The 25,178-nt window shown below is 31.9% G+C and overlaps 1 protein-coding gene across 1 annotated transcript in view; it reads right to left on the bottom strand.

Annotated features, from left to right (window-relative positions):
• Nucleotides 1-25,178, bottom strand: part of LOC134721353 (protein sel-1 homolog 3-like) — a 151,092-nt gene that overhangs the window by 16,646 nt on the left and 109,268 nt on the right. Inside the window, exons 17-20 of the mRNA XM_063584293.1 lie at nt 21,878-21,961; nt 11,373-11,463; nt 4,434-4,524; nt 3,091-3,197 (exon numbers count right to left, since the gene is read on the bottom strand). Of these exons, the coding sequence (XP_063440363.1) occupies nt 3,091-3,197; nt 4,434-4,524; nt 11,373-11,463; nt 21,878-21,961 (373 nt within the window). The remainder of the gene's footprint in view (nt 1-3,090; nt 3,198-4,433; nt 4,525-11,372; nt 11,464-21,877; nt 21,962-25,178) is intronic.

The following is a 25,178-nucleotide window of genomic DNA, read 5'->3' as shown; positions in this document are numbered from 1 at the left end:
AAAAAGAACAAACTATCTGGCAAAATATACTTTTAATGGTTTTCATATTTTTTTTTTATAGATGTTTCCCTTCATTTGAACAAATGGCTTTGATGTTTGATGTTAGCAAAACTTTTGTTCACAAAGCTATCATAAAATTTGGCAAAATCTTTATCAAACTTTCAGATCAATGGTAACATGGCATTCAGTTAAAGAATAGGAATCTATAACGGGTTATTGGCCAGAATTTGAAGAAGCATTTGGATCTTATGATGGCAGCTCCCATAGAATAAATAGCCCAAGCGGAAACCAGGCATTGTTGTTTAGTGAACATCGTCATATACATTGTATTCATACGCAAGTCTGATAAGTAAGGGGTCGTCTCAAAAATAGAAAATTGAAAATAATACTATGCATTACTAAGAGATTGAATGCTCGAAATTTGTTTGATTGATAATGATATAACTTTCCAACAGAGTTAAATGGCATGGGTTTTTAAAACTAGAAGGAAAAAACAAAGATCAACTTACTGTACGGTGGAAAAAAAAAACAGAATAAAAAAACAGATAAAAAAACCAAACAAAAGAAACAGCGATCTCTGATCGACTAAAAAGAAATCAAATTAGAAGACGAAGCATAATTTCCAAAAAAGGCCGTACACAGTATCAACATTTTCAGGACTTGGTTCAGGCGCACAAAAAATGAGACGGGGTTTCACTTATCTAATTAGATATAAAAAAAAATCCCTTATGCACGGTCATAGACGAAAATTTAAAAAGAATCATTAGTACGAAAAAAACAAAATTAAAAGATTATAAAACCGGCAAAGATTTGTCAAGGAAAAAAGAAACAATTTCTGACCTGTTGACAACAAATAAAATATAACATATAAAACCAACGATACTTGATCAACACGGACCCCATTAAACTCTATTCCTCAGCAATTCCCGCTTCTTGCAAGAAACTCGGAGGTAATTGTCGAGAACTGAGGAATGGCTCTACGATAAAAAGGACAACGTCTGTTGTTTTTTTCGGAACACGGGCAATTATATTGGACAATCAGTTCGTGAGGACGACCATATAATTAAATGAGGGAAAAAAGTCATTGGACTCCCAACCACTGCTTAGCACTATCCAAAAAGAATTAACAATGACAATTTTAAGCTCTATAGTAACTAGTATGCTGAATTATAAATTCCACACGCCGGTATGTACTGCTTAAATGTTGATAAATCCCCCTTATTCAAGAAGGAAATACACCAACTTTAACAAGGTATCTTGATCTCTCCCTTCGACCTTTGAAATCTATATGTTTTTAACCCTCCCAAAATTGAATATGTACATCGGGTAAGGTTCAGATCATTTACAAAAGTCTCGACCGTGTCTACAAGTGTTATAACAGACCAACAAACAGTCCAGTAATAATGTTTCAGAAATTCTCAGAAATTTTCAGAAAAACTTTCACAGATACACATTTATTCTTATTGACATGCGGCATAATCATAAAGTTGAAAAGAAAAATGATCAGGATGCGGAATGAGTGCAGTAATTTTTTAATCAATTCAACGTGAAATTTCGTGTAATACATGTAATAAGAATATTTTATCATAGAGAAATATTTTTATTTACTTTTTATATTATTTATATCTTCTGTGGCTATATATAACCGCCAAACCGAATTTATGTATCGTTATGATAATCTGACGGTTTTTTTGTCTTTGAGACGACCCCTCCATTTTACCTGTAAACTGTAGGTGTCATTAGTTGGTGTCGAGAGTTGTTGAAAAGGTTTAATAGACATAAGAAATAAATAAGATACATCAAATCTGGTGTCTTATGTCATAACAATGACGCGATGACTTACAAATTGAAGGATGCGATCGGTCTACACGAGATATTACCGTTTCCTTGGGATGGTTACTTACTTGGCAATACACTATATTCATATGAACATCCTATTTCAACACTATAAACTGAAAGGCAGCTATGCAATCAGAATGCACTTATCCGCAAACAATGAAAAGATTCGTGCAAGAAGAGTCCATAAGACGAATAAGAAAATTATAAAATACTAGGTTCACTGTATAGACATAGTCAGAACGATATTGCACCTATTGTAGAACTATGTGAAGCTTTTCCCCTTCAATGAAACCCGCTTCATGATTAATATTCACCATAAATCAATTGTATCAAAATCTTAAATTATATATTACTTGCATTAGTATATTAAATAATGGTTTAATTTAACTTTGATTTTGATAGATTCACGTGAATTGATGTACTAAAGTAATACTCCATCTAGTGAATTCAAATTTTAAACAATATAATGGAGTAAAAGAGTTGAGTTAATTAACCTTATAAGCATTAACTATTTACCTCTCTATTTTTTTTGGTTTCAGTATCGGTTTCGGTTTTGGTATCGGCTTATGGTGAACATGTCTATTATGAGCAAATGTGTCATTTTATCGGTACGAGTTCATATGTTACTAAATAATATACCCAGAGGTGGATGAATTTATTGACTTTCGTTCTTTCGTCTATCAGTTTTAAAGAGTTATGGTAATATTTTTTTTCTCTTTTTAAGCTTTTTATTTATGTTCAAAGCTTATAAAGTTACTGCCTTCCAAATTTTCTAACGGGGTATCATAGTAATTAGTATTACACAATACTTTTTGTTTATTATTGTAAACGAAAGAAAAGTCTTATTCAAGTTTTGATTTTAGACCAGATTTTACTCAAATTTTCATAATAAGTTTTTAACCATGTAAAATTTTTCCAACATGTATGTTAACAAACACTAGAGGGTTTGTCATAATGTATTTACAACTTCCGAGGTTTAAGGTCGGTCGTTTTGTCTGTCAATCTGTTATTTTCAACGGGGCACACAGAGATGGCTTCCATCTCAATGACGTCTAGTTATCCGCCGGCGGTTTGTTTACTAACCTACAGGATAAATGAAGAAGACAGAAGCTTTAGATTGGTGAATTTTTAAATTGGCTAATCGTAATTGACTATTGAGTTTCCTTTCTTATTGGTTATATTTTGTATTCCTATAAGAAAGTTACCATATCCCCCCCCCCCCCATTTTAATGACATATTTGCTTAACTCACATGTGGGTCACCTTTAAGAGCAGCCTGTGTATAATAATCCGCTGCTTTTTCTATGTTTTGTTTCTTTCCACAGCCATACCAGTAGAAATCTCCCATTTTAATTAAAGCTGTAGATTAGAATATTGAATATTATTCTTATAAGCAACATGATAACATAAGTAGTTACCAATTAGTTTCTTTTGATAAATAAATATATTTTGTTGCACAGTACAATATCACTTTCATTTCATCAGTTTAACTAAAACATCGTTTTTGCGTTATGAATTCAGAAATTCATGAAATATTAAAATATCATCAAAGGGATATATTGATGTCCAGAAAGGTCAGCTTCATATGTTCATATAAAGTATTTAACTTATCAGGTATATAGTGTTCTTTTAAAATCTTCATTTTATCCTATTTTAAACCAGTAAAGAAAATCATACGAATTGATACGGCATTATAATAAGTTTTGAACTTAGAAAGCTATCAGTACAAAAATTGTATGATCAACAGTCCTGAACAAATCTTTTACAAAAATCTTCTCTTCTAAAACTACTAAGATAAATTTAACCAAACTATGCCACACTAATCATAGGAATATCTAGTTTTAAAAATATATCTGATGACCCAGTCTGCTAAACATAGGACATGGAAGTAAAATGCTATTTTTGGTTTAAATCTCTGGAACTAAAGCCAAATTATGGTGGTTCCAATATTTCATACATCAATGTAAACACAAAGGTCAGGTGAGCAACACATTATGTTGTTATTACGATTTTGTCGAAAAAAATTGTGACTTCTCTGGTATCTATGATGAGTTTATTTACAACCACTGAATCGATGCCATTGCTGGTAGAATTTTAATTCCCCGAGGGTATTACATGTTGTACCAGCCCAGTAGTCAGAAAATAGCTGTTGATTGTCCCAAAATATAATTCATTATGATATCATTATGATATCTAAGAGGACAGACATCCCGTCGTCCTTTCCGACAGTGATTAGAACATTGATTCTGATTTTAGATTTGTTATTATGTTACTATTCATTATGCAAAGCACCAATTACTCTGAGGAATTGGTATATAACGGAATCGAACGGAAACAGACAACTATGTAAAAGACGATATGATAATACCGTTGACAAGTCACATTTATTCGAAAAATTAAAAAATCTTAATAACAACATTAACTACAGGCTCCCATGACCTGTGTCATTCAACTGGTCTTTGTGTTTACACTGATGCATGAAATATGCAACCATTATACTTTTTCTTAAGTATCAGAGATTTAAGCTATAAACTGCATGTTATCCCATATGTCCTACTACATGTATAACGGAATGTTAAAGATGCAAGTACTTACAATAAGCATGAACAAATTGTTTTTCTCTCAGAGTTGATAAGTTATAATTTCGCCATTGACAATCTTTCTCTATAACTGTTACCATTCCATCCTATAAAATTTACTTCATCATAAGTTACCATGCATTGATAGAAGTTTTTTTGCATATTTTCCATAATACAATATCTGAATGAAATAAGACAGATGAGAATAGGTATCAAACATGTTAAGCATCATTAAGCAATATGAAACTTCCCGCAGAGAGTGCATTTGCTGTTATATAAACTGCTCCCTATAGAGTTTGAGTAGGCTTTGAGAGATATTATCATTAAAACGATTTAAGATCGTCATTATGTCTTGGTCTATTGTTTTCAGCAGCCATACATGCAGACATTCTAAAATTAAAGTATTCACAATTAATGTCTTGTCCTATTTGAAATTGAAAACTAGTTTGGCTTCCTTTAACTATTTGTTTTATTCACACACCAACTGAGTTGCTATTGATATATCACTGCATGCATTATGATTCTTTTGGGTATTAATTTTCATATAATTAACATTAGTTCGTCATAATCATGTTCACTGGTTCGACTCAACATCCCATATTCTGTTTAAAACATACTTCTATTCAAATTACAAAAAAGTCCTAAACAGTTGGAAGGCAAACGCCTGAATCTGACAGTTAAAGGTCAATTTGTCGACAAAAAAAGGACCCGTATGTAAAAGGTTTACGCCCACAAACAGCGCCACCTATAATTTTGTCTACGGCATCTTTGAGAACGATGTCCCGTTCTGTAGTAAATTAAAACATTAAATTAACTAAAACATATAAAAGTAAGTGTAAAAAACATATTGAAAGATATATTTGCAGATGACTGGTTATGCATGATACGCTGGCAATGTGCGCAATGTCCTTTAATCGAAGATTGAAAATTAGTTTGTTTCCTACGTCAAAATGGCGGATTTCAATGTTTACATTTTTTCCTCTATTTATAATCTGACACAATTGCATATCCAATCATTTATTAGCAATTTTATTATTGATCTTTGGAGATCATCCAATTAGATTTGCCGTTAGAAAGTGGCTATACGTTACCAGCCATCGTTACAAAGTAGCCATGTGTTTTGTGGGGATACCTTGGGAATGTTGTGTATTCAAAAGTTACGGTAAAAATCAATGTTTTCTTCATTATATTTCCATGCATACACAAGTCATACCACCAAATCCATTCTTTACAGACCTCATAAGGTAAACAGACATATTTAGCTGTCTGCTTTAGCAAAAATTCGTGTAAATAAGGCCTGATGGGTCGTTTTGAATTCAAGTACAGCCGACAAACACGTGGTAGATTGTTTATGTTTGACAGTTTGCTTTACCTTAAATTATTGCACGTCGATGTTACATATATACTTAGCAATAACCTTTATCGTGTTATACTTTCAAGAGTTATATAAAACATCTTGTCTAAGAAACTGGTCTAGCGAGGTGCAGGGACTTCCTTTACTAGGTCTTTAAATAGTGAGGGTGTAATGTGATGTTTACAAATTACCATATTTACATTACAGCATTTTTTTTTGCATTTGATATATTTCATATACATGTACATTTTATGTACACAAAGAACAATAAACTTGCATGGATTTAAGACATTTAGGTATAAAATTTTATACTCATTATACATTGGAACAAATAGAGCAGATTGCAATTGACATTATTATGTATTAAATGTCTAAAATCCTGATTGATGGGGCCAAATCCTCAACATAGTTTTTTCTGTAAAGTATACAGCAGCTCCTCCAAGGATTAGTAAGGGAATACTTTACATATAGTCCAATGGCTAAGTCCTGTCTTTTTTGTCTCTGATTATTCCTTATTTATATTATCATTTCTATTATTCTCTTGTACATGTAGTAAGACAAAAGCTATTGGTACTCTTATTTTCCTCATTTGCCTGAAAACAATGGAATGTATTCATTGTTGATGTATGTAAAGTGACTTGTAATTTAACTGTCACTGCTAACAGGTACTTGGACTCTGGTGATAAGTTTCTAGACTGTTATCTTATTGGCAATTATACCATATTTAAATGTCAGTTTCCCCTTTATAACTTTTAAAGAAAAGAATTAAATGACAGTATAATAAGTTGTAAAAAATTTGAAATGTTTAGCACAAGTGCAAAATTTAATTGGCATATTCAAGAAAATCTAGAGATATTGAAAAATGTTGCAATTTAAAATAAATGTTTTGCACTCAGAAAACTATAAATACAGTACAGATATTGTTTTAATTAAGACTTTGAGAATATTTGCCTGTTTAATAATCATGATAATAGAAGATATAATTGTTATACCCTTTTTTTCTAATATATGTGTGGCCCTGGTCTGGCTGTGGTTTAAAATCTAAGAATGAAGTTTGTTATATTCATGTTTATCTGATTTATATCAACATTATTGTGTCAATTATATAAATCATTGTAACACATTACTTTGCTCTTCATGGCCTTTTTTAATTGGAATAAAATATCTTATCTTATCTTATACCACATCTCTTTTATTTTAGTACTAACAGGTTAATTTTAAAAGCATTTGAAGTAAGTGAGATGTTGACAAGCTTTTATATAGTCCATGATTGTAAATACAGATAATATCACGAGTTTTTTTTATAAAAGTAAATAATGTGATTAAATTGATTATCTCAATTAAAAGAACTGACATTCTTATTTGATACTATGAGATTATTTCTGATATCAGAATAATAAATATCTTATTGTTGTCCTTTTTACAAAAAAACATTAACATACTTAATTTAAGTCAGTTTTATTTTTGTCTATGACTACTATAACATGGGAAGTGGTCGTGCAATCTCTATGTTGTACATTGTAGTGTTCTCAGGTTTTTGTTTTTCAATTGATTATGCATTTTAGAGCAGGTAAGTATGAATTTGGATTAAATTTGAAGTTGATTCAGTATATTTTATGATATAATACCACTATTGTATTTCAACAAAGCATTTTCAAACTTTATTTACTGGTCAGCTTTATAGCTTATTATTCAATCAATAATTTAATTGAATGCACTCAACAGTTGGTTGCAGGACTATTGAATTCAAATATAAGAAGAAGAAAAATAAAGCAAAATTTGAAATAATACATATAATAGGAATTATGATGAGAACTGCATGATATCAGGTTGCAATACAGCTTTTGCTCAGTTATCTTTGTGTTGATTATTATGTTCTAAATCCCTTTCTGGTTCTTTGGGTTCAGATATTTTCTCTTGATTAAGGCAAGCAACATAACTTGTACATCTTATAAAGGTTCTTATCTCAGGGTGAATCCAGACAATTTTAAACATAAGAGGTGGTATTCTCAACCAAGGATAAAAAGGAGAGTTAACTATATGATCCCTGAATTCAAATGCATTAATCTTCCATAAAAGAGGAGGTCACCAGAACCCCTGGGATCCACCACTGTATCTTAAAGCAGGTACAATAAAACAAGCATTGTACATGTACTTCTGTCCACTGCAAATTCATATTATTTTCATTCAAAAGTATAAATGTTCACAATTTTAAAGACTATATTTCCTTTGTTTCCATATTCAGTTTGCTTTCATGCAATGAAAAGTTCAATTCTATTGTAACACAGGTTCTACTGACAACTGATAAACCCCTCTTGTATCCTTCTATCTACCAAAAGGGTGTTTGAGAAAATACAATAAGTCCAAGTTCAGAATTTTCTTCTTTGGAAGTGTTCAATAACCTGTAAGTACTTGAAAAAAAATGTCATTTTCAACCTTCCCATGACTATTTTAATGTTACAACAGTAGAGGAACATGGAATATTGAAAATTTACTGAAGTAATTGTCGAAATATATCTGCAATCATTAATTTTACTCGAATTTACTGTTGTGAACTTGCAATATCCTACGATGCGCGTACCGAGTTATCTCCCTTTGATCTCCGCTTCGCAACGAATAATCTGACACAATTGCGTATCCGGGGTTTTTGTGATCTGATAAAGTATTATATGAAGCAAAAAATGGTTTTACTTCATATTTTATACCCCTCAACACGTTACCAAACCTATTTGAGGAATTATAAAGGATTTTCCGTGGACCTACGCAAATTTTCAGAAAAAAAGTTTCACTTCACTCGTGAATTTATAACATTTTTACAACACTTTTTAATGATAATTATATAAAATAAGGAAGCTTATTCAATCTAGAATTGAACTCTTTGGTTTTTATCAATGTACGAGTACAAATAAGACAATACGAGTCCAAAAACCACGAGGCGTGCACGTTTACCAAAAATCGTAAACTCTGACCTTTTATCACGTGACCAATGTCTTGACCTTAGAAGCCATTAAATCGTTTGCCGTTCAACTGTAAAGAAAACCAAACTCAACATTTCGTGTGTATTTTTAAGATAAACGTCATCTAGTGCAGTTAGTGTTAAAAGTCGTCAAAATATTCGACACACAACTAAAATTTGTCTGCACTTAAAGACAAATATATTTTCTTGATTTTCCACCCTGTTGTAAGAATTTCGTCATTTTTATGGTTATATTTTTCTAAATCATTCAAAATGACTCCTCTTCCGAATGATATATTGTTAAGGGGTTCGGTTTGGATATTAGATAAAAAAAAATATGCCCTCAGTCGCCGCACTTATCTAAATATGAACCATGGAGGCGATCTTCGACGAATTTCGGAGGTCACAATGACATGATGTAAACATAAAAATAAATACAAATACACAACTTTCACGTTGCCCTTTTATCTATAAAGTTCCAGTATACTCTTTTGTATTCACTCAAAACAAAGTTTCTGGTTACCCCAGTGGAGCACATGACATGGAAGGTAGAAGAATTTATAAATCCTTAGAAAATCCATGTAGTAATAACGTCGACGTCATATCACCACAACATGTCTATCATATTAACTTAACATTTATATCATATCATCTAGCGTACGTACTTATCTTTATCTAACAGGAAATTGTGATAATATAACAAAAAGCCCGACACGAATGAAAAAAAAACCAGTGTTGAAATCTTCAGACGTTTATTAGGAACTTCATTTGGGTAATTTGATGCAAACATACGATCTGCATTGTTTCTTATACTGTTAGAGATATATAATGTTTAACAACCATATCATAATATAGTGTTATGAACTGGCTGTTTCTGTATTGGCCCTGTTATAGATTCGAGTTTAGCAGTTTTTGCCCCGAGACTTGTAGAGTCGAGGGCCAATACAGCTGATCTATAATCTATAACAGGACCAGTACAAAAACAGCCAGTTCATAAAACTCTAAAACAAAATTCTGATTTTTCGTCCAATCACTCAATATTTGCTATTATAATTCATTTCATATAGAAAGTATAAAGCAGCTAGGAATAATAATTTAGTCAGTTAGCGAATACTCCTGAATCAACTGCGTTTTTATGATTAATCAACGGAAATTAAATAGTGATATTATTGAAAGTTTCAACACGTTTTTTTAGCACGGAACATTATTCAAACTTTTTATTTATGTTATCTAAAATGATTTAACTTATATACAAGTGAGGGGTTTCGATAGTTGTTATCCTGTCGTTTGATGAGTTTGCCATTTGATTAAGGACTTTCCTTTTTGAATTTTTCTCTGAGTGCCGTATTTTTGTGCTTTCACTTTTTTGTATGAAAATGTATCTTACGAATAACAACCCTTATCAAAATGTTGCTGATAATTTGTTACAAATTCAAAAATTGGAACCCATGTTTAAAGTAAAAAAATAAAACTATTACAAACATCTGTTTCGATGATTGAATATGTATGCCACCAAAAAACTCAGCTTTAGTTTTGTTTTTTCCATTTACATGTAGAATATTAAGTTCCGTAATAAAAAATATTTTTCGATTCTCCCGCTTTGTTACTTAGTTACTAAAGAATGCATTGTTACACCATTAAAACTTTCATGTTGGGGAAGCCATTTTTGTTCTGGTAAGACTAAATGAAAATATTGGCCAACTAAGAACTATCATGTCTTGCATGATGTCCTGAATGCAGCGTTTGTAAAAATAGAAGCTTTAACCCTCCAACATATTGGAAGCCAAAGACGGATCATTCTATAAAGTAAATACACTCATCATAGATACCAGGATTGAAATTTTATATTAACGCCAGACATGAATTTCGTCTACAAAAGACTCAACAATGACGCTCGAATAAAACAATGTTTAAATGGATAAATAAAGTACGAAGTTGAAGAGCATTGAGGACCAAAAATTCCTAAAAGTTTTGCCAAATACAGCCAAATGAGTCGAACTAAAGCCGGGCACTATATTAAACAATTACGCAGATGAATTTTACACCAGTTTAATGATAAACTTACAAAATCGAAATAAATAATAATCATAAAAAAGGTGTAGTGAATAGTATCACCAGCCCAGTAGTCAACACTTCGGTGTTGACATGAATATCAATAATGTGGTCATTTTAATAAATTTCCTGTTTACAAAACTTTGAATTTTTCGAAAAACTAAGGATGTTCTTGTCCCAGGCATAGATTACCTTAGCCGTATTAGGCACAACGTTTTGGAATTTTAGATCCTCAATGCTCTTCAACTTTGTACTTGTTTGGCTATATAAATATTTTGATATGCACGTCACTGATGAGTCTTATGTAGACGAAACGCGCGTCTGGCGTACTAAATTATAATCCTGGAACCTTTTATAACTTTCTTAACTAATTTGCAAGAAAAAAGTAAGTTCCCAAAAATACAGAGGAAAACCAAAACGGAAATTCCCGAATCACAGGGCAAAATCAAAAGTTCAAACACATCAAACGAATGGATAACAACTGTCATATTCCTGACTTGTTACAGGCAATTTCTTATTCAGATAAGGAAATGGTTCAAAACATATGTCACCTCCTAGAAAAAAACTGCACACACGTTGTTAACATCCCTTACCTGACTGCTCTCGCACAGATAAGCACTATTAAATGAGGCTACCTCCAATCCTGCATCCGAAGCCATCAAGTAATAGAAAAGCGATGACTGCCTGAAAATGTAATATTGTTATATATCATGAGTAATAATTATAGGCTTCCTGACGAATAAAAAATGAATAGCGCTTGATATAAAACTGTATCGTATTCTCAAGAGTTTACAAACTGAGTAATCTTACGGTAAAAACTATGGTTATTTACAGAAGGAAATTCAGCGCAACATTGTTCTTGTCTTTTGGGACCTTGCAGTGTTAATGAATTACACTAGACGCTTTGTTGTGGAATCTCAGTAAAATTCCTATTTTGTTTACGGTACACATTCAACATTATTCTGTTGTCAACACAGACACTTAACTCTGATAAAATATAATGTAAGGTTATTGTTTTCAGATAATTGCCGTGTTTCTTTGTGACCTTTTTTTCGTCAAAGATATGACCATAAAAGAGAAGTATACAGGAAAAAAAATAGAAATAAAAGTGGCAAATATTTACAAGGAATGCACACAAATAAAAATCTTTCGAACGAGATTCGCACGAGAATTTTTGAAAGAATAGAGGGGTTTATGTCGGGGTCATCTAAAAAAATCTATTTTTTACTGTGTTCACTGTATGGTAGCATAAGGATGTAGTTCGGTGAAATATAAAATTGATACTTTAAGTCTGAAGAGCATCTGTAAATTAAAAAAAAAAGCTAGAAATATCGATAGGTTATGAAACTCCTTTTGTTTTTTTTGATTTTTCGATATTTTTTACCTTATATGCAGCATTGTCATTTTTCTGTTCTCAAATCGAAAGAAAAAAAAATATGAATCTGCTTAACTTTTGGTTATGACATTTTTATAAGCTATAACAACAATGCGCATTTCATTAAAACTGGTAGTTCATCAGTTAAACAGAGGGAGAATTATTTTAGCAACTTATCGTTTTCACTTGTCCCTCAGAATATGATGATATCAATTATATGATTTCCAATAACAATAACAACAAGATTTACTACGCAAACATTATTTTTTTCAAAGTGACGTGACTTTTTATCAAATATAACATTGATACATGTAATAACGACAAGTCGTGATTTTCCAAATTTCATGAAAAAGATTGCGTTTCAATGAAAACGAGGTCTTACGTTCGCGTTAGTTGAAATGTGTGATTTATTCAACGATATTAAAGCACACTTTGCCCGATGTAATTGGAACGTGATAATATCCATTTTTGTTTTCAATTGTGAAATAAAGACGCTACAGCTATCAAAACGTCTGAAAAGACCATTATGTGTCTGAATTTGAATTAATTTTCACTCGACATTCTCTTTTTGTATGAAATTTTTGTAAAACATTATGTCTGAATATGTCTTGACATATATTTGACATTTTAAATGATGTCTGAATAAGTCTTGACCTATTCTTATTCTTAAAGCGGTCTGAATGTATCTTAACACATTTTTGATGTTCTCAAAAATGTCTTGACACTATCTCAACAGTATAAATTTCACTCGCATTGTATATAGACACATTCCTTACTGTTTAAACACTTCCTTTTCCTGTTTTATACGCATTTCTATTATTGCTTATTATTATTATTATTATTATTTACCATATAAACCTTGAATATTATGCATGAAAAAGAAATATGTCTACAGTTTTTTTTTCAATCATTTAGCAATTATTTATTAGATTTATTAAAAAAAAAAAAGGGGTAATTATTTACAAACCCACATTTAAACTGGTGATATATCAGCATAATCACATATTTATATTTGTGAAAAGTTTAATACCCATATTGGTATTCATGAAAATATTTATTTACCCACATTTTTAACTATAAAAACAAAGCATGTAGAGAACCTGTTAACAAATGTCAAGGGGGGATTATGGCTCAAACCATTAAGGATTTTGGGTAAAAAATCGGGGGAAACAAGGGATTCCTGGTTAATGGACAAACATATTACTCAAATGTCGATAATATGTTTTGAACATCGGTATACTACTGTTGCCTTTACTTATATGTAAAGAATTTTTAAAGACCATGTCAAGAATGTCAAGAATATGTCGAGTAAATTTCATACACATTTAACATAAATCAGAAATTGTTAAGTGATACTTTTTTTACCGGAAAAAAATTTGCGGTCGTATATTGGTATCACGTCGTCAGCGTCGTCCGAAGACATTTGGTTTCCTGTCAATAACTGTAGCATAAATAAATAGAAATCTATGAAATTTAAAGACAAGTTTTATAACCACAAAAGGAAGGTTGAGATTGATTTTTGGGGGTTATGGTCGTAACAGTTTAGGAATGATGGGCCACAAAGGGGCCCAAATAATTATGTTGCTAGTTTCCATACAATAACGTGTGGAACGGTGTATTGATCTCTCTGAAATTATACCACAAGTGTCCATACTACAACGGGATTGTTAGGATTTGCTTTTAAGAGGGGAGGGGGGATTATGGCTCAAACCATTGAGGATTCAGGGTTAAAAATCGGGGAAAACAAGGGTTTCCTGGTTAATGGACAATTACTTTAGACAATTTAAATGCAAGTTATCCAAACACAATGTTTGATTACCCCCCTTACACTGCTTTTAAATTATATATAATATATAATTATATATAAATTATATAATAATATACTAAATAAATAAATGATTTGGAAAATACATTGAAGGTATAAAGAGTCATGAGAATTCCGAATGCAAATAGGTTATATCCGGGCACTCTGGTTCTAAACCTTGGTTTTGATCTGGGTTTTCTGGTTCTGAACCTTGGTTTCATCTGGGTTTTCTGGTTCTTTGGTTTGAAACCATGGCAACAGTTTCAACATCCGGGTTGTTTGGTTTAGGCAACCCAACGTCTTGGTTCCATCTGGGTTGTATTCTAGAACATTCTTATGTTCCCATTGAACATAACAGAAGATAACCGCAAGTCTCCGAATAAAAAGGTAAAGTAGGTCAAAGACGCTAAAATTATTTTATAACATTATAACATTAAACATTTTAGAATCGACGGTAAAGGAAGCGGAGTAGGGGCGGATCCAGGATTTTCAGTTAGGGGGGCGCAAATTTTTATTTTCGCCGAGCGGAGCGACTCCAAAAATTTTTGGAGTTTTTTTTAACTAACATTATTGAAATATTCTTCTAAAGGGGTGAAATGTAGATATCTGGAATTGTTGTGTGTTAAAATTAGCGAGGAATTAAAGTTTCAAGCTGAAACTGCCTTAATCCACACCTGACAACAATCTACATAGACGGGCGGACAGACGGTCGCAAAGTGAGACGATACCACAATTGCTCACCTGACCGATTTTTAATTGTCCTTTCATACTATCTGCTTTTTAAAATACTTTTTTGTTTTTCGGAGGTCGTGCCAGACTTACTGTGTTCGCCATAAACAACTAAAATCAGAATGAGATGCATTTACGCAGTTATATTTATTTTCTTGGGATCCCAAGCATACAAGAATACGGTACAGCATTCGGCTGAATATTTAGGTTGCAAGTGAGAAATACATATAGACACAGAGATACAAATTAATAAAAAACTAACCTTTCGCTTGAAACATTATTTCTATATATATCTTTCAGTAAAAGAATTTCACCTGCCGACTGTTTTCTTGACCGTGTCATGATGAAATTGTGAAATTGAAGTGATTAAGGGATGTTTTGGAACTTCGATTATCAATAAAATTGATAATAAAAACCGAAAATTCAATGTAAGATTTATTTTTTACTTTAACTGCTAAAAACCGATTATCGATTTGTCATCAAACGCAGCTCCGCGTTAAACACCTTCCTTTGAAATTATTTATTGAACTTTAATAAAGCGTAGGTCAGTTGATTAGTAATCATGTTGATTCTGTTAAACTGACTGTTTTATATAATTTGAATGTTAAAAAAAATTAAATGGTCTCTTCTGATACTTTAATATGTTGAAGTCAACCCATGCTTTGCTAATTTTAGGGGGGGGGGGGGCACACGTCCGCCACGCCCCCGCCTAAATCCGCCCCTGCGGAGTATAAAGTATTTATCTTCTCATTTTAATTATTTTGATAAGGAAACTAGATAAAAATAAAGCATCGTATAAATTTTTAAAACAAACCGAAGTATAGAGTACATCGAACATCCTTTTAGTTAATTCAGTCATTTTGTTTGGTTTTTTTTTCCTTTTCTCATCTCTTTGTTATTTACGTAAATATGTCTAGATAGTGGCGGATCCAGAACTTTTCCTAAGGAGGCCGCTCCAGTCATGCTTCAATGATTCCCTATATAATCAACAAATTTTTTAACACGAAGGCCTCCCCCCCCCCTGGATCCGCCTCTTAGTCCCATCTTGGTTCTATTCTAGATCATTCTAATGTTCCCGATGAACATAACAGAAGATAACCGCAAGTCTCCGAATACAAAGGTAAAGTAGGTCAAAAACGCTATAATTATTTTATAACATTAAACATTTTAGCATCGACGGTAAAGGAAGCTATTAGGTATTTATCTTCTCGTTTTAATTATTATGAAAAGAAAACAGAGAGTCATATAGTAAACAAGCATATCACAGCCACACCAAAGATCACAGCCACACCAAAGCTTAAGGCTTCTTCTTAACATTTGAAGGTCCCTACTATGTATTGGCTACCTAAACTACACAAAAAAACATTTAAATATCGTTTCATCTCGGCCTTTAGTAAGTGTTCTACAACTAATCTGTCAGTGCTCTCAACTAGTTCATTAACTACTATTAAAGACCTTATCATAAATTATTGTAATAAAATATATGAACATAGTGGTATAAACCATTTTTGGAGTGTAAAATATTTTTTGGATGTTTTAGATAAATTGCGGGCTTTTGATGGTCCTTTTGATTCTGTTAATTGTTTTGATTTTTCTACTCTTTACACTACACTCCCACACTATCTTAGTAATCAAAAGTTTTCCTATTTAATTAAATGGTCGTTTGGGAAAGCTGAATGTAAATATATTTGCTGCAACTCATTTAAAGCCTTCTTCACTAATGTGAAAGGTAAATATGCCAGATATATTTACTGGAAATGTGATGAGATGATTGAGACTGTTAATTTTTTCCTTGATAATATTTACGTACGTTTCGGCAACAAAGTTTATCGACAGATTGTATGTATCCCAATGGGCACTAATTGTGCCCCTTTAATAGCAGACTTGTTTTTGTACTATTAGGAATCACAGTTAATGACTAAACTCAGTAAAGACCCGTCGAAATTGCATTTAATTGATAAATTCAACAACACTTACCGTTATCTTGAAGATATTTTTTCGTTAAAAATTATCAAGAATTTTCTCAATATACTGCTGACATTTACCCCAAGGAACTTACTTTAAATAAATCAAATGTATTCGGAAATAACTGTCCTTTCCTGGATTTAGTTATTTCGGTTTCAAACGGGAAACTACACCCTAAAATTTAAGACAAAAGAGACGATTTTTCGTTCCCTATTGTTAATTTTTCATTTTTAGATGGTGATGTTCCTTTGGCACCATCTTACGGTGTTTATATTTCACAACTTGTTCGCTATGCCCGTGTCTGTTGTGACGTTTTTGATTTAAACGAACGCAACCTATGTATTACTGGTAAATTATTAAACCAGGGATATCGTTACCATAAATTACTTAAAACCTTTACTAAATTTTCCCATAGATATAAAGTTTTGGTTTTGAAGTTTAGTTGTACCTGTAGAAAACTTATTTCAAACGGGATAGCACATCCTCATTTTTACGGAAATGTTGTTAACCGTGCCCGGAAATTTAGAAATGATCCATGTAAACTTGTTGCTCCTTTAAATAAACTTATTCTTAAAGGTTACCTATTCAACACTGTAATAAGATCATTGAATATTGTTTTTATTGGTATAAATATTGAAATTTGTTATAAGTAGATTAAAAGCTAACTAAATATTACTAGTATGTTATATACATATACATTTTCGTGGATCTACAATCTGTCGATACCTGTAACTTGGCATTGCACAAGGTCATGTTTTTCTCTGGCCGTTTATGACGTCTTTACACTAAATCCATTGTATGTTGGATGTGTACGGATTGATTGCTTAGTCTTAGAGGCATGATTTTTTATTAGTTGTTAATGGCTTTGAACTAGCTGTCAGATAACTGCGAGTACTCTCAGATCTGTTCATTGTGTCTTTTTGTGTCGGGATGTATAAGTACCCGGCCACGTCCACTTGTATTTTTTGTCTATCTGATGAGTTAAGCCTTTTTCAACTGATTTTTATAGTTCGTTCTTATGTTGTACTGTTATACCACTGTCCCAGGTAAGGGGAGAGTTGGGATCCCGCTAACATGTTTAACCCCGTCATATTATTTATGTATGTGCCTGTCACAAGTCAGGAGCCTGTAATTCAGTGGTTGTCGTTTGTTTATGTGTTACATATTTGTTTTTCGTTCATTTTTTTACATAAATAAGGCCGTTAGTTTTCTCGTTTGAATTGTTTTACATTGTCTTATCGGGGCCTTTTATAGCTGACTATATGCGGTATGGGCTTTGCTCATTGTTGAAGGCCGTACGGTGACCTATAATTGTTAATGTTTGTGTCATTTTGGTCTTTTGTGGATAGTTGTCTCATTGGCAATCATACCACATCTTCTTTTTTATATAGAAAAAAAAAGCATCGTAAAGATTTTGTTTTAAACAAACCGAAGTAAACAGAACATCGAACATCCTTTTTACTCTTTGAGTATGTTTGTTTTGTTCATACATCGTTGACAATGTAATGGAATTTGATGCGACTGTCATACAAGTGAGAGGTTTAGCTAGCTATAAAACCAGGTTCAATCCACCATTTTCTACATTAGAAAATGCCTGTACCAAGTCAGGAATATGACAGTTGTTATCCATTCGTTTGATGTGTTTGGACTTTTGATTTTGCCTTTTGATTTTGAATTTCCTTTTTGAATTTTCCTCGGAGTTCGGTATTTTTGTGTTTTTACTTTTTATTTGATTCAGTCATTTTATTTTCTTCTGTTTTTTCCTTTACTCCTCCCTTATGTACGTAAATATGTCTAGACAGTGGCGGTTTCCCACAAAAAGGGGGGCTCACCCTCCTGGATCCGCATATGCTAGAAGTTTTAAAACCACCCAATTAGGACATGTTCTTTATATGGCTAACGATATGTGCACCTAGCCACTTGACCAGTTGACGACTTGCATATACATTTGATTGCACATTTTTTTCAAGTTCGACTGAATTTTATTTAATGGTTTTTTTTTAATAATGTCAGATTTGAAAGAAATACATGTGAAGTATATGTAAGAAATCTTTTTTTTTCAAAACAGAATGTTAAAAGACATATAAAGGAACGTTATGATCAATAATTAAGTTGGTAAGCTTTAATTAGTTGGAAAAAAGTTATAAAAAAAAGTTTTAAATAAAGCACGAGTTGTTTTAAAATAATTATATTGTCCAACATCGTTTTATGAAAAAGAACTCATTATAATAGAAAACAAAACAAAAAAACTTTACATTTGATTCAGATTTTTTTTATTCTAATATTCTAAAGGAATTTGGGTAAAAAAGGGGGGAATGATTCTCTCTTTTGTAGTTCTGCCTATGAATTTCATGTAAGGTAAATAGTCGGGCCAATCATTATTGGCTTTATCTATGATTTCAAGAGATCCTGAACTTATTGTTTCTGTGAAGTTTGGTTAAAGTATGGTCCCCATATGGTTATGCACGATTCTTCATTTAAATTGTTCGGCGATTTTTAATTCATAGAAAATTAGAGAAAAGGGCAGGCACGTGTAACCTGTCCCCAAAAGTAGGATTGTGTTTTCGATAAGATTGTTTTAGAAACAAATGTGTATTAGATACAACAGAAAAAAAGGGGGATACCCCAACCCTGGTGTCTTATTACCAGTCAAGGCATATCAGTATGTTCATATATCTCCGTTGTAGTATAACTTGAAAATAATGCATCCAAGCAAGTTTGATATAGTATTTTTTTCCGAATGCGTTTTGTCTCCATAAGCATGATAAGATAAATGGGGTTAAATCATCAATTTCACTCTGATTGCAGGCTTATTCCTCACAGTTAACATGTACACGCTATAATTGTTCTGGAATCACTCTTATATACATTTGTTTAAAGCAATCACATTCTCTCAGGTTTCTCTATAAAATCTTTAAATATAAATCACGATCTCCAATTCTCAAAACGTCCATTGCATACGCGCCTGTGTTATTCGACACCGCGTGTGTTATCTGACACCTCCTCCGGGACACTTCCCGCCTCACATGACACTTTTATTGATATTGAAGATTTGCGCATCCACAGACGGAGGCGGATGGCCGGACGAAAAGAGATTTTTAAATATTCGTCCAGCTAGCCGGACGAATACACACTCCGTATAACTAAATTCAATTGAATGGTACTTGTATTGTTGGTCACTACAATTTACTTCAACAAAGAATATAAACTCTCGCAACAATGCAAAGTTAAACCCGTCTTATAAATTAAAACGGTAAGATTAGACATTAACACACTACTAACTATAGGGTTTACCATTTATTTTTAACCCAACCATATGATAGTACTATGGTAAACGTATGGAAACACATGATACAGTCATGAAATTGAAAATTTGAAATAGTACGACCAGAACAATACATGACAGAGTTGTAAACAAAAGAAAGTAATGATACACATCGAATTTTTAATCCCTATGCACACATTAGAAACCGTAGTTTTCATTCAATCTATATTTATCTAAAATGTACGCTTGGGTTAAACAATGGAAATTAACACTGCATATTTATATAAACGATCAATCTTGTAAATAAATAAATAAAATGTTGTATTGCCTTGAGATGATTAGCTGTCAATTTACTTTTAGAAGTTACAATTAAATGCGGATTTAGGAATAGTACTTTTAGCCATGATTATGTATGTCATGTTCTATTTTAAGACTTTTATGATGTATTTTAATGGGTAATTATGGTTGCAAACTCCATTGAAAATTTTAATTGAGATTATATATCTTGAGGACAGTCAAGAATAATTATGTTTGGATATGGGCGGGTGAAGGTTAAAAAACGATTGGTTTTATTTTTTGGAGGGGGGGGGGGTTATTGTGTGGAAGGGGCATTTCTTTCTAATTTTAGATTTCAGTACTAGTAATTAAAAGTAATTCTTCCAAAATTTTGTTTTATGCAAACAAGGGGGGGGGGGGGTGGTATATAAACAAAACATTTTTATGGAAGGGAGGGGGTAAATTCGCAAAAGCATAGTTTATTGCACAAAAGCAAAAAGTTTAATGTAAATTCAAATCATATAACATATTCTATGTTCTTTGATTATTCTGTGTAAGAAACCTATTATGTGTCAAATATTAAATTACAATCCAAATTCACACCTGTAACAAGCGCAAATATTGTGTCTATTTGATGCCCCAACTGTTCAGTGTTGAACCTGCGACGTCGTGTCCTTCTTCGCTCGGCGTAGCAATTTTTTTGAGAATGTCGAGTAATTGGTCATGCAAATTGAGACAAAAATTGGTCTTTTCTAACTTTTCGACTTTTGTAGTGAGAAAACCCAGATACCCTGTCTACTGATCTGATGTTGACTTTATCTACTTAGAGAACACATGCAGTAGTATTGATCCCGTTCTACTATATGATGATTACACTTTCTCGAGAATTTACGAGATTCCTCGATCAAATCGCTTTTCGGGATTAAACTTCATTAGGAACATTCGAATCAAAATCATTTGAAAGCCAAGTATGTTAAAAAAATATTAAAACTTGCTGGATTTTTTATGATGAGGATTTTCTTTTTTTATTGGTTTGCATAGTTTTATTAATAAATGAAATTTCAAATATAGTTCCAAAAACTTTTGTACGTACATTTAGCAGATTTTCAATAATGTGAATCAATTTTGGATAGATGTATTGTAACGTATCAAATTTGTATACATATGTGTTCAAAGTCGTTATAGTAAAAAAGTTGTCGTTTCAATTCCATAATCTTTCAATCAGTATTTAGTTTTCTGCAACAGATGCACATGTTGTTCCACAATTATATCTCTTCAGTTATGCTCGAGGCCGAAACATATAAAAGACTTCATAAACCAAAAATGATATTTTTCTTTTAGCTTAAGTCATTTAAGTAATCTTTTTTTTCTATTAATTTGTAAAAATATCTAAAATTACGTAACAATAAATGTCAATACCAAAATATCTGTAATTTAATGCCATTAATATCTGCTTGTACAATTACACAATGAAAGCTGACGACGAATCAAGGAATCTTGCGCAATGACTTAGAATAATGTGTTCGGTAACAAATTTCAAGCCTGGTGAATGTGTGTTTAGTGTTTGCGTCTTGTCTTTGCTATTTTAGAAGTGATTAAACAGGCACATAAATTGTCCATAAATTGACAACAAACGACATTAATAACTATGTTTTTTTCGTCTAATTTGCTATATTTCACTTACAGGTCTAAGTTTCTGTAGGCTTTGAGTGCTTTTCTAAGAACCAACCCCAATGCTGGATTCTTCTCTGCAATAAATCTAGCCCATCTGTAAATAAACATGAAAACATTTTACTAATATCCTCCTATAAAATATATGAGAAAAACATAACCCGTGTCATGCCAACAACTGTTTTTTTAAATAAATGTGTTTAGTTCCGATGCAAAGACCCTATAAGTGAATCAATATTAAAGCCAAAATATGCAATCTTTAATGACCTGACAATAGTATCGTAGCTATATCCCTTCTTAATAAGTCTGTGTAAAGATTTTGTAAGCTTTTGAGGTGAATACTGACATTTTTGTGCTGTGTAAAGAATATTAAAATAAAAGATTGGATGTGAAATACCTGAACGTATAAGATGTCTGCATGTTGAGTTATGTTTACGAATTATTTCCTTATACCGATGATAAAATTTAGTAAATGTTTTGACTAGTTTGTGATATCGAAAATCCTGGTGTAATAATTTTTCAGTATACAGAAATTTCTCTCGCTTAAATCTAATACGTTGTTTCATACACGAACGAATCGTACAAGTTGAGATATATAAACACCATAAGATGGTGACAAGGGAATGTCACCATCTAAAAATGCACAATTAACGATAGGAAATGACAAGTCATCTCTTTTATCAAAATTTTTTAAAAAGTTTTTTTAATGTAAGTATATATGCTGTTTCTCGATAAACATCATGTTTGCAGAGTTCTAACTTTTTAAATTCAACGTATTCAAACTTAATGTAGTTCGTATAAATAAAGGTAACAGTAGTAAACAGGTGTTTAAAAGTCATACATCGATTGAGAGAAACCAAAGCTTGGTTGCAAACCAAAACCGAGAAAAACACATTAACTATAGAGGAAAACAAAGGAACAACAGGAAAAGAGAAATGCACACACAAATAATATAATAGTCGATACAACATGCAAACCACAGAATAACAACAAATATATTTCATCAACACAAAACACCATAATGAAACAGTGAGGCGCTAATGTAACTAACATGCAATCTCTATCTTTATACAATTATTTTCACAATTCGTTCAAACAATTTTCCTTTCCGTTTAAACAATCATTAAAACAATAGAGCCAACAGTATGCAAAGCACAACATAGAAAACTAAGACTAAGCAACCTGAACCTAACCACAAAAAATCCCCCACCAAAACAAACAACACGGGTGTGACAATGCAACATACGAGATATAGATCAATTTGTGAAAATGATACATGTTATTAAGATAAATGACTTGTATGATAGTTAAATGTTGTTTTCTTCTTTTAAATACATATATTGTAGCTGTCTATAAGCTTAATACTTCAATCAACATATTGTTTAAAATTAAGAGTTTCCGTGCTACATACATTACAAATGAATAATTGTGACGATAAACAGGTGTGTTTGAGATTTATAAATCAAAAGATAAGCTGTGTTTTTATTTCTGAGTATCTTGGTGTGTTTTATCAAGTATATTGATTGTTTCATTTATTTGTCGAGCCGAACTCAGACTCGGCGGCGACGGAGTAAAAACACTTCTCAAACGCTTACAATGGTTGAAGGTAGAAGATCTGGATCTTTTAAACTATGTATATGGATGTCTTATGTATTGAAGTTTCCGTTTGTCATGTTTTCATGGTCCTTCACCTCATTTGCATGGTTCAGTTATTACAAAAAAAAGTTCAGATTTTTAGAATTTTTTTATTTATCTCTTACTATGAGTAATACGATGGCTTTATTTAATATCTGCGCACCTTGTTAGGTCCTGATGCCCGTCATACAGTTTTCACCTGACCTCGACCTCATTTCATGGATCAGTGAACAAGGTAATATATGTTTAAGTACTATAAGCAGCAGGTCTTCTATATTTTATTGTAAGGTGAACATGTCCAACATGAACGTGTCATCTGACTGTGATCTCATTTTCAAGGTCCAGTGGCTTAAGTAAAGTTTTTTTGTTTTGGTGTGTTTTTCTTATACTGTATGCAATAAGCCAACTATATTTGGTGTATGAAAATTCACAAACAATGTTCATGTCAGTGTATCATATTTAATTTGAACTTGACTCCCTTTTTATGGTTGATTGCTCAATGTTAAGTTGTTTTTTTGTTGTCTGTTTTTGTTTTTAACCACCACGTTAACTATAGTTGGTGTATGAAATGAATGTAAGGTGTTTCTGCCTGTCTGAATTTTTTTATCTGACCATGACCTCATTTTCAAGGTTCATTAATCGATGCTAAATTTTCCTGGTTAAGTTTAATTCTAAGATACTATGTGCAAAAGGTTAAATCTGTTAAATATTCATCATCATTAAAATTTATAACGTTCCTCAAAGTATCTTATTAATCAAAATGACATGTATAAATATCTTTATTTGTATTTAATTCATGGATTTTTCACATGTTTACTTAAAATATCTAGAAATTAAAACAATTAGATTTTTTTTGTTCAATCAATAATGAATGTGAAATAGTGAAATATTAATTCGCTTTTAGCAGCGAAAATGATTCAATTTTGTTAAATTAAGCGAAGAAACATTGATAGTTACTCATTCACTTGCAAGTGAATTAGTCGACCTCATTAAATCCGTATTCATGTGAACTTCAATTTAACCCCTAACTAGAGATTGACAACGCATGCATTATACGTGTGCAGGTTATTTAAAGAAAAAGAATGTCAACATTGAAAGTGAAACTACGGTAAATCATTTGATTACTGATTCAATCTATATAAAATCATTCTTATACGGTCAAAACAATGATAAACATACATTTTTAATCTATAGAATAAAATCAAACAGACCTATAAAAATCCAACTGCATGTGTTGGTTTAATCTATTCATATCGGTATTTATGTTTACATCGCTTATATGTTCATCTGAGGTCAAATCAATAGTTAATTAGATGGCGTCTGGGCTAACATACACGAAACGAACCTACATATTATCTACACCATGCTCTGTATACTGTTTATTTAAGACTTTTGATAGCTTGGATAAATGTTTTACATTGTTATAAATCAGATGTGAGAATTTGAGTCAAATCGGTGACATGAATTTGACAGCTAGCTAATTTAAAGTCATAAGAAACCTCAAATTAAAAAAATAAACAATGCATGTGTTTTTGTTTTAACTCAATGGATAGATTTCATTATAAAACTTATGTACATATACTTTTTTCTGAAGAAAATTCTTTAATGTGTTCATATTGAGAAGAAGTTTACTTAATTTTGATTGCTTTCTGGAATTCCCCGACATATTTTCCGTATGC

This window comes from Mytilus trossulus, chromosome 6, assembly GCF_036588685.1.
Source record: "Mytilus trossulus isolate FHL-02 chromosome 6, PNRI_Mtr1.1.1.hap1, whole genome shotgun sequence".
In the NCBI taxonomy this organism is placed as follows: domain Eukaryota; kingdom Metazoa; phylum Mollusca; class Bivalvia; order Mytilida; family Mytilidae; genus Mytilus; species Mytilus trossulus.
This window is presented reverse-complemented; position numbering and strand designations above follow the sequence as displayed.